General features: G+C 41.3%; 1 protein-coding gene across 1 annotated transcript in view; it reads right to left on the minus strand.

The window, feature by feature from the left end:
- FBLN1 (fibulin 1) overlaps positions 1-14,363 on the minus strand; it is a 66,537-nt gene extending 52,174 nt beyond the window's left edge. The window contains exons 1-2 of the mRNA XM_036401772.1: positions 14,057-14,363; positions 1,052-1,151 (exon numbers count right to left, since the gene is read on the minus strand). Of these exons, the coding sequence (XP_036257665.1) occupies positions 1,052-1,151; positions 14,057-14,126 (170 nt within the window). The 5' untranslated portion in view covers positions 14,127-14,363. The remainder of the gene's footprint in view (positions 1-1,051; positions 1,152-14,056) is intronic.
- Positions 14,364-16,154: the final 1,791 nt, after the last annotated feature.

Below are 16,154 nucleotides of genomic sequence, written 5' to 3' on the forward strand. Positions count from 1 at the left end.
CTACAAATGCCACAATAACATAAGAGATGCAGTAGAATCAAAATCTTAACTAAATATTAGCTGGCATTATTTCATTTAGTAGATTACCGACAGAAATATCCTATCAATTCTCAGCAGAATTAAGAAATCTGTATATTAACGGAGGGGTTCTATTTTGTACAGTCAAATACATTTCATAGAGTCATAGAAACACATAATGCTTTGGGTTGGAGGTGACCTCAAAGCTCATCTCATGGGCTGGGACACCTTCCACTATCCCAGGTTACTCCCAGCCCCATCCAACCTGGCCTTGGGCACTTCCAGGGATGGGGCAGCCACAGCTTCGCTGGGAAACCTGTGCCGGGGCCTCACCACCCTCACAGGGAAGAATTTCTTCCTAATATCCAATCTAAACCTGCTCTCTGTCAGTGTGAAGCCCTTGTAAATAGTCTTTTTCTATCTTTCTTGTAGGCTCCTTTCCTAAGCTGAGCTAATAAGGAGTCTCCCTGAATCACTCTGTGGGGGAACTTAAAGCTTAAATCAGCTGAGGACTGCAGGACAATTACAATCCTGTGTAGCACCACAGAAGGCTGCCTCACACATGTACTTATGATTTATCCCACATAAAGTACACATATGTACTTATTCAAACCATAGTTTGGTCATGTGCAGGATCTGCTGTGCTCCTTTATAAACATTTGCCCTGAAAGGTGGCCAGATCCACAACCAGCTTGGTGACATCAGTGCAGCCATTCTGAGGCGTCCTCAGGCAGAGCAGAGTGGGAAAACCTCTGAGTAAGAGGACTGTACATGCCACATAGGTCAGGGTGGGTGAATCTAAGGTAGGCTGACACCAAATATTAAAAGAACTGGATTGTATGAAAAGTAAGTGCTCGGGAAGAACTCCCCAAGGCTACATATGGAGTTGAAAAGCTGGGATATAAGAGCTGAAAAGCTGGGATATAAGAGTTGGGTGCTTCATCTTCTAAGTTCATCTTCCAAAACCTGCCATTCCTATGGTTTCACATTAGAGTACAAGCTGTGTTTTAATATATAATACGTAACTGTGTACCTGCATTCTCTAGACTCGGATATTAATGGCAGAGAAGCACATATTCTGTTTGTGACTGCCCATTCAACACCTTTGTCACAGCATTCTTCCACTGACAGATCTGCAGAAATGAGGAAAGAGAGAAAAACACAATATATTTAATAAAATTTTAAGAAGTGGTGTTGCATCTGCCAGTTAAAAAACACCCAACCAAACACAAGCAAGTCATTTTTTCCCTCCCTGACTTACAGACAGGACAGGGCACCCATACAAAAAGCATCCATGGTCCAAGCAAGCACCTGTCAGCACCTTGCAATAAAGCCCAGTGCTGCAGGTTTTCCTTTCTTGGTGAAGCAAACTGCATTTTCTCCTGACATTCCACACAAAGACACACTGATACACAGGCAGAAACCAGTTCAGATAGTCCTGCCAAACAAAAGAATCTTTGGGATTGCACTCCTTTATTATCAAAAGCAGAAGTAGCAAAAAGCAACCTTTTAAAATCCCGAAGAATACGGGATAAATCAAATACCTGATATGAAAAGCAAATGAAACAAGTTACAAGCAAATTTGCAGAACTATTTTTTTCCTGAGGTTATTATCCAGTTAGTCTGTTTTCAATATTTTACTCAGAAGTATGTCTGTGCAAATGCAAAAGTACTGCAGAGAGGAACAAAAAGGTATATGGTGTTTTGATCACTTAACATATGAAAGAAAAATTAATCCTGTTACCAACTTATACCAACACTGAAACTAAGGAGAACCACCCCAAAGACAATTATTTGTGTATATTTTTGCAAGCTTCTAATTTAATAAAACTGAATACAGTTAATGAACTGACAAGCACTACAGGTTTGCTTCGTGTTCCAAGTGCAAAAGTTCACTGCACAGCAGGTGTATCAGAACTTGGAATAAAACAGGAGTCACACTTTTCTATTAACTGTCTTGTGGTCTAATCACTGAACAGTTCCTTGTGTAACAAATACGCAAACTATGTGTGAAAACCCTGTCTGGTTCTCCACAGGGACAGCTTTCCAGTGATTTCTCCCTGTTTCTTAAGTTTTTTGACTGATGGCCCTGACAGGTTTCACCCACGAGTGCTGAGGGAGAGGGATGATGACATTGCCAGGTTACACAAAATGATCTTGGAGCTCATGGAGAATGAGAGGAGTTCCTGAAGGATGAAGGAGAACAAGTGTCTCCCTGACTTCAAGAAGGACAAGAGAGAAGATCTGGGAAACTACAAGCTGGTCAACCTCTTACCAGAAACAGAATCTCTTACAGAATCACAGAATCATTCAGGTTGGGAAAGACCTCTGAGATCATCAAGGAATTCACATTCCTTGAAGGGGAAGGCAAATAAAAACACATAGAGAAGTTAATTCCCTCCAATAATTCAGGCTTTTTTTTGCAGGGAACAACCTATATTCCTAGGGGTTATAATTCGAAGCAAAAACGAACGAGTTAAGTGAGGTTTTAGGATGCATCAGTCATTTTGAGGTAGGTACTCTCAAGGCAGTTACCAATTCTATGGTGAAAAGCTCTGTAGTATTGCACAGGATTCTGGCTTTCCCAGCTTAGGGAAGATTACATCAAAATGAAAAACATGTAAAGAAAGATTAGGAGGATGATCAGGAGAATCAAAGTCCTGCTAAATGAGGAGAAACTGGGAGAAACAGAGCATTTTAGGCATAGATAAGTAAAACCTGTGAAAGGACATGGTTCCTGTCAACAAAAATTGCAGTACTACACTATTATTACAGTAAACAACAATCAAAATTATTGGATCAAGGAAAGCAAACATGTTTTAGTAAAAAAATCATTATACTTAGAATTGCATTTAAGTTTTGGTTTGTAACAGTGCTCTGTATTCTATGACCCAGGTCATTCTTCTAGTCTTACCCAAAATAATGGTCAAAATTCTGTCATTACTAAGTCAAGGCAATATTTCTCTTGAATCCCTCAGTGTGTCCAGAATTCATGCCAGTGACTGAAAGCTAAGTGCAATTTATAATGCTTTGGATTAAACTAGTCTAGTAAATAAAAGTCTGCCTGAAATCCATGCATTTGTGTCTAAGCTCTTCTTTGGGCATAGGGACCCTGTCTGGGGCCTTCCAGCTGATAAACATCATATGCATCAGATTTCATACAAAGCACTACAAATAACCTTCTTTTTAGTGCTGCTGTCTGCAATCAATCTTAAGTGTGTTGAAAAATGATACACATTCAACTGAAATGCAGAGCTGGCTGCAGGTTTTTGCAGGGCTTTGTACAAACGAGTCTTTAGCCAAGTTCCTCCCCAGAAGGACAATCCCTGGCTCTGGACACCAGCTCTTCCCTCCAAGCCCTGGCAACACACCTCTACTCCAACCAAATAACCCAAGAATTTAAAGCAGGCCAAGCTAAGCAAGCTTCTCTGAAGGAGTGCATCCAAGCAAAGAAGGATCATGGAGAGTTTGTTGAAGGAGAACTGTGGTCCAGGCCTATTGTTTTGGTGACATCACAATTCATATCCTCTAAAGATCCTGCCAGACATCTCCTGAGAATAGAGGGAAGTGAAAAACAAGCAGTAAAAAATAAAGCACTCCACCCTCAAGGCCATTCTTCTAAAACGTAACAATCAAACAGTGAAAAACATTTTCTCTTGGCTTTGCAGTTTGGTTTGAAAATGGAAATCCCTACTCTTTCAAAATTTCAAGGTGTGAGTCTTACATATTAGGTGTCAGCCTCTGATTGCACTGGAAGTGATTCCATTTGGGTATTAAGAGTTGCTAATAAGTATTTAGAAGCAGGACAGAATTACCACCTCCCAGCTGCAGTTCTGTTGCTGGTTTAACTGTACACACGTGCACATTCATGTGGCTCCCAGTTGGAAATCCTTGTGCAAAAAGTTCATTCTGAGGCCATTTGTGCCTTCTTGCACCTTCTTCAGGGGACCAAGAGCACAGAGGGGCTGTGGCCACTCCGCGGCCTCTCCTAACTTTGTGTTGGTACTGCAGGTTGGGAAAAGAACCAGGCAGTGGGAAGCAGAAGGTAGAAACTACTCTGATTATGACATCTCAAGGAATTCCACTGAAAATAATGGTGGGGTTTTTTTCTTGACTGTAACCACATGTCTTATTCAGCTGGTGTGGTTCCTGGCACACCTCAGACCTGCAGTGCCAACGATGACCAAGTAGGAAGAACGGCACTGCTCCACTGAACCTGGTGCTCCTTCAGCAATTTTGCCAAGAGCACAATGCTTCGAGCAAACCAGCCAGAGAAATCTCAGGCATCCTAAAGACAATGCTGTTATGGGAAATGCTGATGCCATCATCTGTGCTCAGATTAAATGTGACCCTTTGTTGCCATCTTTTGGCAGGGGTTCCATGCTGTTGTCTCCTTATCACAAAAGTTTCACACCTCCTTGGTGTTCCTCGTGGGCAGCTCCTCAGAGCACTGACTCGTTCTCCTTCACAAAGCAGCCAACAAACTCCAGTTCCCTTCTCAATCACCCACCCCACTCTTTCATAGCACTCTTCTTCTCATGGGTTACAGCTGTGGCCTGTTAAACTCAGGCCTGTTCCTAATCTTTGATAATTGGCCCAGCTGCAACTCCTTAGGGGTAAGATTACTTTTTTCACTGTCTTTATTTTCTTATATTCTATCCCTCTACACCCTTTTATTTGGAGGGAGAAACCCTACAGGAAAGTTGTAACATGCAAGAACACAGTGTCAGATCCATTTTGTAAAATTGAGGAATGCAGATTCAGCTTTCTGGTATCACAAGACAGAAAAATATGAGGATAAACCTGAGCTCTGTTAATAGGGGAGCATGCTAACTTCCTTTTCATCAGATACAGTAATTTTGCATGCTTACTGATTTGTTCAGAAAATCCCAGGTTTATTTTGGATAAAATCCAATGCAGCTTTATCACCACTTTTATCACCAATTCTTGTACAAAGCAGGGCATCCAAAAGAACTTGAGCTCTGTTAGTGGGGTAGCAGTGAGGATGCCTGTCCTAGTGGACACCTGGAGTATGTTGGATTGTGAAAGAGATTTCAGGAGTCTTGGGAAGGAGACAGCAGAAACACAGCAGGAATTAAGTTCTCTAATTTTACAAAAGATATCATGAAGAAAATCTATCAGATAGGGCATGATTAAGGTCAAAAATATTCAAACATTATGTGTGCATGATGCATTCATATGCTGGTTCAGAACTATGTTTAGACAGACATGATGTGCACAAGAAAATGTTGTTTTAAGAAAAGGATTTTTTAACAGGATTGCCATAACTTGTGGGAGTTCAAAGCAAGAAATGAGGTTGATATCTGCATAACCTTAGACTTCTGTGATGCAATAATTGCTTATTCAGCTGCTGCAGTGAATATTTTTTGCAAAAGACAGATAAGCTGAAGAACGCAAAAAAAGCATGATTCCTGGAATGAGAACCCCTGAATTGTCTCTTGTGCAAATGAAAAGCAGGAGTAAAAAGAACTGGATAAATTTCACAGCAGTAGCATTCCAGCTACATCAAAAAGGGAGATTTTTTTTTAGGTAACAATCTTCAACAGCAGCTATTCTCCACTGTTGCCTTTATTGGAAAGGCCCAGATACATTCCAGGGTGGGATGGCTGTTCATTGCTGATCTGTGGAACAGTTATCAACCTGATGGTGAAAACCAAACCAAAGAGACACCTGAGCCTAGGTGGGCTCACCAGGGCAGTGCCAGTCAGCATTGCCTGTTCTTCAGGGCAGCCAATGATGTGACCCTCAAACTCCTTCGTTTCCCAGCCCACATAACCACCTATAGTTTGGAATAGATTTGGAAGTGAGTCTAGGTCAAGAGATCAAAATAACACCTTCTTATTAAGATGTTTATAATCCTTTAAGCACATGAATTGATTATGTTTGCAAAATGTGGTGCAGATCTTGCCTTTCACTCAATTTACTCTGTAAGAGGCTCAGCACTGTGGAATGTGAGAAAACAAAACACGATCATCACTTCTCAGCACATGAGGATACAGGCAACAGATAGACTCTGTGAGAGCTCAGCACTAACCCAATATGTTTCAGTAACAGTATTTCATGCACAATTTTTGGAACTTGTGAGCACAGCAGGCACCCACTGGTTTAGGTTTCCAGTAAGAAAACCACTTTCAACAGACACTGTGTACCTTTCTGATAAAACCTCTCTTGTCCAGTCCAGAAAACACTCTCACTAGTGATGCTCATTCATCTAACTGCCAGCTGGAAAAAAACTCCAAATCTACTAACAGAATTTGATCCTCAGAATGACAGACTGGCCAGCCATAATACTCAGAGTCACATTCTTTGTCTTCCAGTCTCCCTTTACATGTGCATTCTCACAAAACTACAGCAACTGCATATCCCTTTAGCCAAGGCTCCCTTTGCTCAACATTCAGGGCAGAGTGTGCTTGGCCTGCTCTGCTACACCAAATTAATTCCTCCTGAACACTGACAGCAGGCTGTTATCAGGTGGACAAAGTCAGCTGCTTCTGTAGCAGGGACAAAAGTGCTGGCAGCTGGGATGTGTACTCTTGATTTTTCCCTTCTTCTTACAACAAACTGTGCAAATGCTGTCTTTGGCAATGCAAACACACTCTGGCTGGCCTCTTAAGGTATTGAGTAGACCTGGAGACATGTTTAGACAAGAGGGAAGCCAGCTGATTTCAAAGGTCCAACTGGTAATAGACTAACATGACAAATACAGCTTTGCTCATCTTCATTGTGTGTAAACCTAGGGATTGGGCTCACAGATCAGGGGAAAGGGTGAAGGAGACCTGAAACCATGAAAGGGAAAGATGTACAACAGAAAATCTGGGCCCATGATTCCCTGAAACAAGTAGTTAGAACCAGGAGTAAAGGAGCAAAGCAGGAGAGCATTGCCATTCTTGATCTGAGACAATGCGAGTATGTGATGGATCTCTTCAGAATGGAGTGGGAATGAAGATGCCCCTCTTCCATTTTGTATGAAAAGAAAGAAGCAAGGTGAATAGAAGCTTTTCTTTAAGACTGGGCACACAGAGCAGGGGAATCAAATGTTCATCAAATACCCCAAAACACTGATGGGGTACAATGAACAGTCACAGCTAAACTGTGGCTCTAGTCATCTTTGGACAGTAAGATATTCTTGGTCATTCTACTCAGTTGTTCTTACAGGCTCCCTTAAAGAGCAAGACAGCCTGAATTTCAAAACAAAAGCATAAAACTTGGAGCCAGGACACCCTCTCTTCAACACCCACAGCAGCAGGGGCCAGGAGGAATTCTCCAATGCATTTGTTGTAGGATGCAAGGCTGTGCTCCTCACCAGCTGTCCCTTTCCTGTCCTGCTCAGGCCCTCAAAGAGGATCTGTGACTTTGGGCTCCTCACCTCCAAGTGTGAGGGGTAATACTGGAGCTTTATGGGCTGATAGACAATCACTCACAATTCACATACAGCTAAAAAATACTACATCCTCTCTAAACATGTTTAAAGGGTTTAAACCTTTACTTTTAGATGGATTTTCAGCTGAGGGTGATTATTTCAGGACAGCTGAAATCACTGAAGAAACCCAGTTAATACAGTAACTAAAGCAGCAGCACCCTAAAGGAAATGCCTGGTATGTTAGTGTGTTTTGTGGTTGGTTTGAAAACAGCCAACATTTTACTGGAAATTATTTAGGTCTGGAGAACAGTCATTTATAGGGAATGTGAGTCTGGTAGCACCAGCAATAGCCATCACACAACTAAGGGGACTTTTCAGACACAGCCAAACCTCATTTTATGAGATATCTGTGTGCTGTTTATAAAACCAGGTCTTAAAACCTTCCATGGCAATAGCTGGTGATGAGGAAAGGCCTGACAGAGGCAAAGCTATGGTGCAACATCCATTATGTCCTTAGTGGGGAAAAGAACACTCTGCTTTACTGCACAGTTTATATTATGCCTCGGGTCTAAAAAAAAAAAATCTTCCTAAAGGTAGGCTACTAAAAATTAGAAAAGACAAATCCCTCTATTGCAGGAATAAGGCATCTTAAATATATATATATATATATCGGTATCTCAAAATATCAGCAAAGATAATGATATAGAAGGCCTTGGGAGGTTATCTTGTCTTACTCACTACTTTCAGGGACACCTGATAAAATTCAGTCACTTGTGGGCAGAGCTCTATGTAGTTGTTTAAAATCAGTATCAAGTGAAGCTGATTCCCAAACTTGTCCAGGCACTGCCCAAACTTGTCCAGGCAATGTGCTCTTGTGCTCCAAGATCTCATACATTCAGCAAGAACAGAATTTTTTTTTATAATTTATTACCCCACTGTTCACTCCAAAAGCTCATTTCAATTGATTCTTTCGTCACTACCTCTTGAACACCCAACCTTTTGAGTACCTGAAGACTGCCACTCCCTGAGGATGACTTTCCTGGGAACAAATTAATACCCATTTTTTCATCTTTCTGGATGGGTTGTTTTTTGGGCTTCTGTGAAGAGGCTGAAGATCAAAAGACATTAAGACCAGAAGAATAAAGAATGTTCTGAAGATTTCTAGAAGACACGAAAGTGTTGGAAGAAACCTGGAGTCCACTGAATCAGCATTGTGTAAACAGCTTAGAAGGTGTAGTTTCTGTCCCAGACTTTGCATACTCACAAGAACATGAAAAAAGGTGTTGCATTCACAGCTCTGAGGGCCACAGGTGGACTAATGAACCCAGACTCACCAAGATGACATGGAAGGACATACAAATAAAGACTCATAATTGGAAGAACTGCGACTGCTCTGCCTGACAAATGCATGCTAAACTTTGCCCTTCACTTTTCCCCCTGTGAGAAAATTATGCAAATGATGAAATAACTTCACAGGAAAATTGCCAAATAGGGCATTCTCATTTAAGAGCAAATTTTAATCTTCTCTTGATTTCTCATTTCAAATAATGAAAAACTGTGTGATTAGAAATTTTTATTTAGGGTCTTAAAATTAACCTATTGCTAGTCCTGTTCATTTATATAAAGGCCATGACCCCAAAGGTACTGCAGTCTTTAGGTAGACCTTAAAGAGTTTTTATTTGAGGCAAAGTAAATGTATATATCCAAAATAAAGCTACTTAAATGAGGATATGAGAACGTGACAGAGCAGCACATCTCAGAATATTGAACATATATGCTCAAGCATTTCTATTGCCATAAAATTATTTCTATTTCTATTGCTATTTCTGCAAAATGATTACAGGAAAAACATTTTCACACTGGGATTTCTGTATTTTCATCTGACTAGTAAATTAATAATAATAACTCTGCTTTTATATACTGCTAAAGTAAAATGTATCTTCTCTGTAGGCAGCATGTTTATTGCTGAATATGAAAAATGATGGACAATGATGAAAGATTCTGATATTCTAGTATTGCCATATTTAAAGAATAGTCAGGAAACACTAAGCAGATGGGATAGAATTTATAGCACAATGGGTCAGGGTTCAAGTATGGAAGGAACCACAGATTTAACAGAGCAGGAAGAAAATACAGCTCCTTTTTTTGCATATATATAGCAATGCTTTAGGGAAGGTTTCATTTTAGAGAAAACATTACCAGAACTCTCACATGAGACTTTCCTAATTTTGCAATTATCTATACTGAGCCACAAACCAACATCTATCTCTCCCAGGTTCTCTTACTAAACATTTATACTAAAAGTACTCAGTACCTGAAATTCAGTCAGTGACAATAGCAAAGCTGGAAGGTGGCAGTATTTCCAATGAGTGTAGTGCAAGTAGCATTTGCACATTATATCCTACCAAAGCTTCATAAATCCTTGCAAACACCCTAAAAAGCTGGAATACAGCATATGAAGTATTTCTACATCTGTACACCTTTAAGATAAGTACTGATAAAAAAGATCTTTTCTGGTACTGCTTTCTTTATTACTAAGATTGAAGTCTCAATCCAGATTTTGGCTGGACTGAAAACCAAACAATTTATTGGGGAACATAGAGCATCCTTGGGCAGCATTGTTCATTTGTGGTGCTACTACAATCCAGAAATCAATACTTCCTATAGATACTTCCTGTACCTGTGTACTCAGTACCCAAAACTGCATTAGCCTTCTTTGAATGAAAATGTAACAGCAATTTGACTAACTGAAAAGAGTATGAATGAAAATCCCTGAGAATCTTGAAATTTATTTTCTTCTTAATATACAGCAGCACATACTTCAAATCCAAAAGGCAATTTCTCAAAACTTTTAAGTCTGAAGTAGTTTATAATAGGTACAAATGAGAGACAAAGTATTCCTTAGTGCTGGGGGAAAATAGAAATATTGCTGGCTTTAAAATGGGAACAGAAGAAACTAATTAGCTGCCTTAGCCAAAGATTTGTTGGTATATTGAGGAGAGTACAAGCATGGGAGATGCTTAAGACACGCTGCATCCTGTTGATCAGAGAATAATTTCAACACAATTTGTTCTGGGCTGTCCTCTGTCTCACCAGAGGACAAGTAACCTTGCCAAGTCTGATAAAGATGCAGGTGAGTGTGACAATTTCCCCCTCACTGTACACTCTGTCATGTAAATCACCCAGTATATCATCTTAGCAGGTCTTTGTCTACTCCTTCTCCACTTACTTGACATTATTCTGAGCATTTCTAAGCTAATTTTTATTCGCAAAATATGATGGCCAGTAATTCTAGCCATTCTTCTGGAACTCTTCACTGATCTGTACTGACTTTTTCTCTCCTTTTTAGGCTTTTTGCTTGTTGTGGCTTCTTCCTATGTTTTCCCTCTTGCTCCTGACAACTCCTTCATGGATTTCTTTGCAGAAAATTTTTCTATTCTTTCTTACCCTGCAATTTTCTTAACCTTCTGCTTCCACTTCTACATCTTATCTTGGAGCAATGCTATCCAACCTCCCAATTTAATTGTGTGATGACTTAACTATTAAAATCTCACTCCTAACCTATCTCCTTCCTTCAAATCTACACAAAAACACGAGTGCCTAACATTTGCAGAGTGCTCACAAAACTTCTGCCTGTTTTGGCTACAATTACCTGCTTACTTTGTTATTTCTTAACTTCATTAATTTTCTTTGCTTCCTATAACAGTCAACCATCACTTTCTGCTACATTTTCACAAAAGCTTTCCTTCATTTATCTCTTTCCTACTAACCCACTCTGTGTTACCATTGAAATTCTTGTCTGTGCCCTGAAGTTGTTTTATTTGGATTTCAGCTCTCTCTTGACCTTCTCTGTTTCATCCCCTTTTATTCTCTACAGATATTTTACAAATCAAGTAAACCCAGATTCTCTGCTTACTGAATTCATTTTACCACCTACTTCTTTAGAAGTATCCATAACTCAAAAAGCCAAACTCAAAATCTTTCATGGTCCCAGTTAACTATTTCAGTCAAGTCCCAGAGGGCTGAAGCCCATCTTTCATTTCAGAAAATAGGAATAGAAGCATTGTAGAACAAGTTGGTCTTAACACAACTATTTATTGAAAACACATGTAAAGTTGATACGAAACTTGCAGAATGGGCTGAAGTAGAATGAGAAATAAATAACTTTTGAAAATGCATCTACTCTCAAGATAATGCCTGAAACCTAACAGAACAATATAAATATACTGCAGTAACTTGATAAGCTGGTTTATGGGGGTTTCTCTTGGATTTCACTAACACGTCTGCTTTCAATTACACAGATGAAAAACAAAGAGCTTTAACATCTTGCTCTTCTCCTGATTGCAATAAAATGTCACTTCTGAAAATGGCCTCTTAAAACAAAACTCAACTAAAAACTAATTTAGAGGTAGCACTCATGTTTTAGAACTGGTAGTATGTGATTTTTTTGGGGCAGACTTTATCTATGGTAACACACAAGAAAGCACAGATTCAGCCTTTTATGTGTCCTACCTCCACCCAAATACTTCTTATAAATGTACCTGTTATAAAAGCACATGTAAAAATCATAATCTTAAAATAAAACTCCTTCCACAAAGTCAGTGGAACATTTTTTTTATTGCAACAGTAACCTTCCCCTGAATAGACACGCTTCCAGATGTTTAGTGAGTTAAAACTGTGCCTGTAGTACCAAGATGTGCCAAAGAGAGAGCTGCAGGATGAACTTTTAATACACTGACTGGCCATGGTGATGGAATTAATCTTCTTAGTTTTATGGTAGCTGATAGGTGTTAAATAATGCAATGTTTACAGTAAAAAAAAAAAAAAGTTGCATCATGAAATGTTTTAAGGTTTTAAGATCCTTACTCTAGCAAAGAATGATGTACATGCCCTATGTTAATGTGCACTGGGCAGTTCCCCTGAAGGCAGTCCTTCAGTTTCTTCAGAACGAACACTTTAAGAGCTACTGATGATTTGATGATTCATTAGTGAGGAAAAGCAATTAAGGAAACTGATGGTAACAAATTCAGAAGAAAACTGTATTTCATAAATACACTATCCTAGTAACTTGGCAATTGTATCACTATAGCACATGGGACCTCCTCTTTGCTCCAAGGCCCCTCATTCCAGACCTGCAGGGGAGCACAGGCTCTGCCCCAAAGGCTTCAACAGCATGACTTCACCATGTAATTACTTCATTTACCTCTAAAATGCAGATTATTATTCAATATTCATTAATTATTTCACCCAAGCGAAGTCTACTCTTTGAATGCTGATCTCCTAAGCAAGGATCCTCACCTGCTTTCAGACATTTAAACCTAATTTTATCCAGTGTACTGTTAAGTTTTAAGAAATAGAAATTCTCAGTCAAATTAGGATATGGATTCTAATTTGGAAATCAAATGCTGACATATATTTTACTGCTAATTTTTGTGTTAAATTTTTTTTAAAAAAACAGAGCTTATAGATCTAATGACTTCCCAGTTTTCTAAAGAATTATCCAGTAACCAAGGTTAAATGTACAGAGGTCACAAACTGAAATTATTCATGTTCTACAATAATGTTGGATGCTTAAAATTACTATGCCTGCTCACTTGACACACCAAAGCCACAGTTTTGCTGATGTACTCTGTTGTCTAAGGCAAAGTAGGATCTATTTTGATTCTGGAGGCGAATGCTGGTCTTCTGACCATCTTATTCTGTCCCTCTTTAAAATGAGCAATTCTTTATCAAAGCAGGTATCTGTGACAAGTGCTCTGCTAGATGAAAATCCAAGACTCAGGACACTGTGATAGTAACAAATTATTTACTTCACTGTCTTTTGTCTGCCTAGGCCAGTGACCATGTGTTTCCAAGTACTTGCCTGGAGTGTAATGAAACCTCAATGGACCCCTTGGGGTTACTCTAATGGAAAAGTCACTTACCTGTTAGCTGTGATAAATTCGTTATCACCATAGGGCAAATACTTTCTTTGTCACCTCCTACAAATTAAGATTTGCATGAGATTTCTACAATGAATTAACAAGTTCACATCCTCTCTTCAGACAGTAATAAGAGACCAGAAATAAAAGTGTGCAGTACAGAAAAGGAGTCATGGCTCGGATCCAGATCCCTGCTTTCAAAACCAACCACATCACACGGTACCATTCGCACACGCTCCGCGTTTTGTCTCCAAAGAGCCTGCATCCTTTGCTTCGCTATTCCTCCCTCTCCTCCGGGATCCCAGTGAGCTGCTGGCTCGGTTTCCCGTGCTTTCTTTCGGCTGGAGCTGTGTCCGGCAGGTCAGAGCTGCCGCCTCTGCTGCCGCCGCCGCTTTCGGACCCGTCACTCCCGCTGGGCACCAGGGGCACCGCGCGGCGCCCGCCCCGACATGTCGCGACATCCCTGCGATATCCACCGAGCTGCTCTGGATCCCGGGTGGGCTGGGGGTGCCCGTCGGGCGAACCCATCACCCTCTCACACAGAGAGCTCAACACCCCGCGGCACAGCCCAGCCCGTCCCGTCCGGTCCGGCAGAACCTGCCCGGGGGCAGCGGCGGGGCCGGTGCTCACCACGCCTTTCTGCTCACTTGGACGTGGCAGCGGCGCTTTAAAGCCTGCCCGGGACGTGCGGGGACACGGGGGAGAAGGGGGCCCCATCGCCCGGCGCCGCTCTTACCTTGTCCCCGGAGCGAAGGCGGCAGCAGCGCCAGGAGCAGCAGCAGCCGCAGCGGCCGGGCCCCGTCCATCGGCGGGGAGCGCTGGCCCCGAGCGGGTCTCGGCTCTCCTCAGGCGTCCGGGGGGCTCTCGCTTCTCCCTTCTCGCTTGCTGCTACTGCTGTCCCAGCCGCCCAAGACCGGTTGGAAAAGAGCTCGCAGGAACCCCCCCCCCCCGCCACTCGGTGGGCTTTACAAAGATTTAATTCAGTGCCTGCCCGCTTAATTATCCAGCCTGCGAGTGCTCGGCAGGACAGAGCCGTGGCCGCAGCTCGGAGGCACCGAAGGCTGCCTGGTGCTGCCGATAGCCCGCCGCCCCCACACGCCCTGAAAGTGACTCCCCGGAGCTCGGCGAGCGGCAGATCCTCAGCCCGAACCGTCACCGATGCCGTGAAAGAGAAGTGCAGCGACTTCTCTCGTTTCCGAGCAGAGGAAAGCCACAAACAAAGGCAAGGCAAAGCAAAATAAAACAAAAGAAACCACCTAGCAGAGGTTTAACCTCTAAAGGGGAAATATTCAACCTCCCTACCCCTTCTAGGTCTTTACCCCCATACAGCTTTTGTCAATCAGATATGGTTTTTAAAAGGAGAGAGATTCTAGAATCTTTCAATGAAATTCAGTGGGGAAAATAAAAATCCCTCCTTCCCTCCCCCTACTCTTAAGAAGTCAGGATGAGAATTTCAACCCAAATGAGGCAGCTCTGATTTCTCTCCCCTCCCTTCTTTTTCATCTTCTTTTTTTTTTTTTTTTTTAACCTCCTTATCTTATTTAAACAGGAACACAAACACTGATAGTGGTCGAAGGACCCAGTTGGCAATGCTGTTGTTGAGATCTTTCAGATAATGAGAGGGATAATATTTGCAGGCAAATGGAGATGGAAACACACAGAGAGTTCAACACCCCTGTATACTTTGCCCTCGATTTTACACAAACAAAGAGTTGGAAGTCATTGTGTGTTTGCTTGCAGGTTGTGCCACGTGGACCCCGATTGGGCTATTCCTCTTGAAACTACTCAATAATGCAACTTTTGAGTATCTCTCCTCAAAATGTCCAAATGGGAAAAGTGTTTAAGGCAGTAAGAGTTGAATGTGTGTTTTCTTCCTCACCAAGTTATTTGTACTTTTCTAACACAAGAACATAAATACCACCATAAGGCCAAGAGTGCAACTATCTCAACAGCCTGTCTTCAGCCACAGTTGTAAAGTAGTGGAAGAGCATGAGTAAGAAAAACACACAGTAATTGTCACAATTCCTGTCCCAGCCTTCAGTTCCTTTGAGTTTGGAGCATTTCCTCAGTGAAATGTGGTCTATGTGTACTTAGTAGCCCTCAGTGAATTCCTACTCCAGGTATTTATCATGTCTCCCCATGAGTTCTTGTAAAACTTTATCATCCAAAATACCCTTTGGCAACTGGGCTTACCAGTGACTGTGTGAAGGGCCATTTCCTTTTGCTCCTTTTGAACCTGGTTCCAACACCCTTCTGGTGCTGCCTCCCACACATGCTGCAGAAAGAGTTATCCAAGAACTGACCTCCATCACACTCAAAATATCCACATTGTCTTCATTTAACTGCTGGGGGGTTTTGTTTGGTTTGTTTCTTGGGGTTTTTGTTTGTTTGTTTGTTTTGTTTGTTTGTTTTGGGTTGGGTTTTTGTGGGGGTTTTGTGTGGGGTTTTTTTGGGGGGAGTGGGTTGTTTGTTTTGGTTGTTTGGTTTTTTTTTTTGTTTGCTTTGGTTTAGTTTTTTGGGTTTGTTTTTTGTGTGTTTTGTGGTTGTTGTTGTTGGTGGTTTTTTTGGGTTGGTTTTCTCCTCTCTATTTTATTGGGAAGGGGCAGCTGGAAAAGGGGAAGAGGGATGAATGGCTGATTTTATTTGGGAGGGGGGATTTTAACTGGGGGATTTTCTACCATGAGCATATCTATTTCTCTCTCTTTGTTAAATGCCCTGACTCAGTTTAAAAGATTTTACATCAGTTACAGTGGGACCTTGCCAGTGTTTCATTCTAACCTCCAAGCTACCATTTTTCATATATCAGACAGCTGGGAGAGACACCTCACAAAGAT

The sequence above is a fragment of the Molothrus ater genome, chromosome 5 (genome assembly GCF_012460135.2).
Source record: "Molothrus ater isolate BHLD 08-10-18 breed brown headed cowbird chromosome 5, BPBGC_Mater_1.1, whole genome shotgun sequence".
In the NCBI taxonomy this organism is placed as follows: Eukaryota; Metazoa; Chordata; class Aves; order Passeriformes; family Icteridae; genus Molothrus; species Molothrus ater.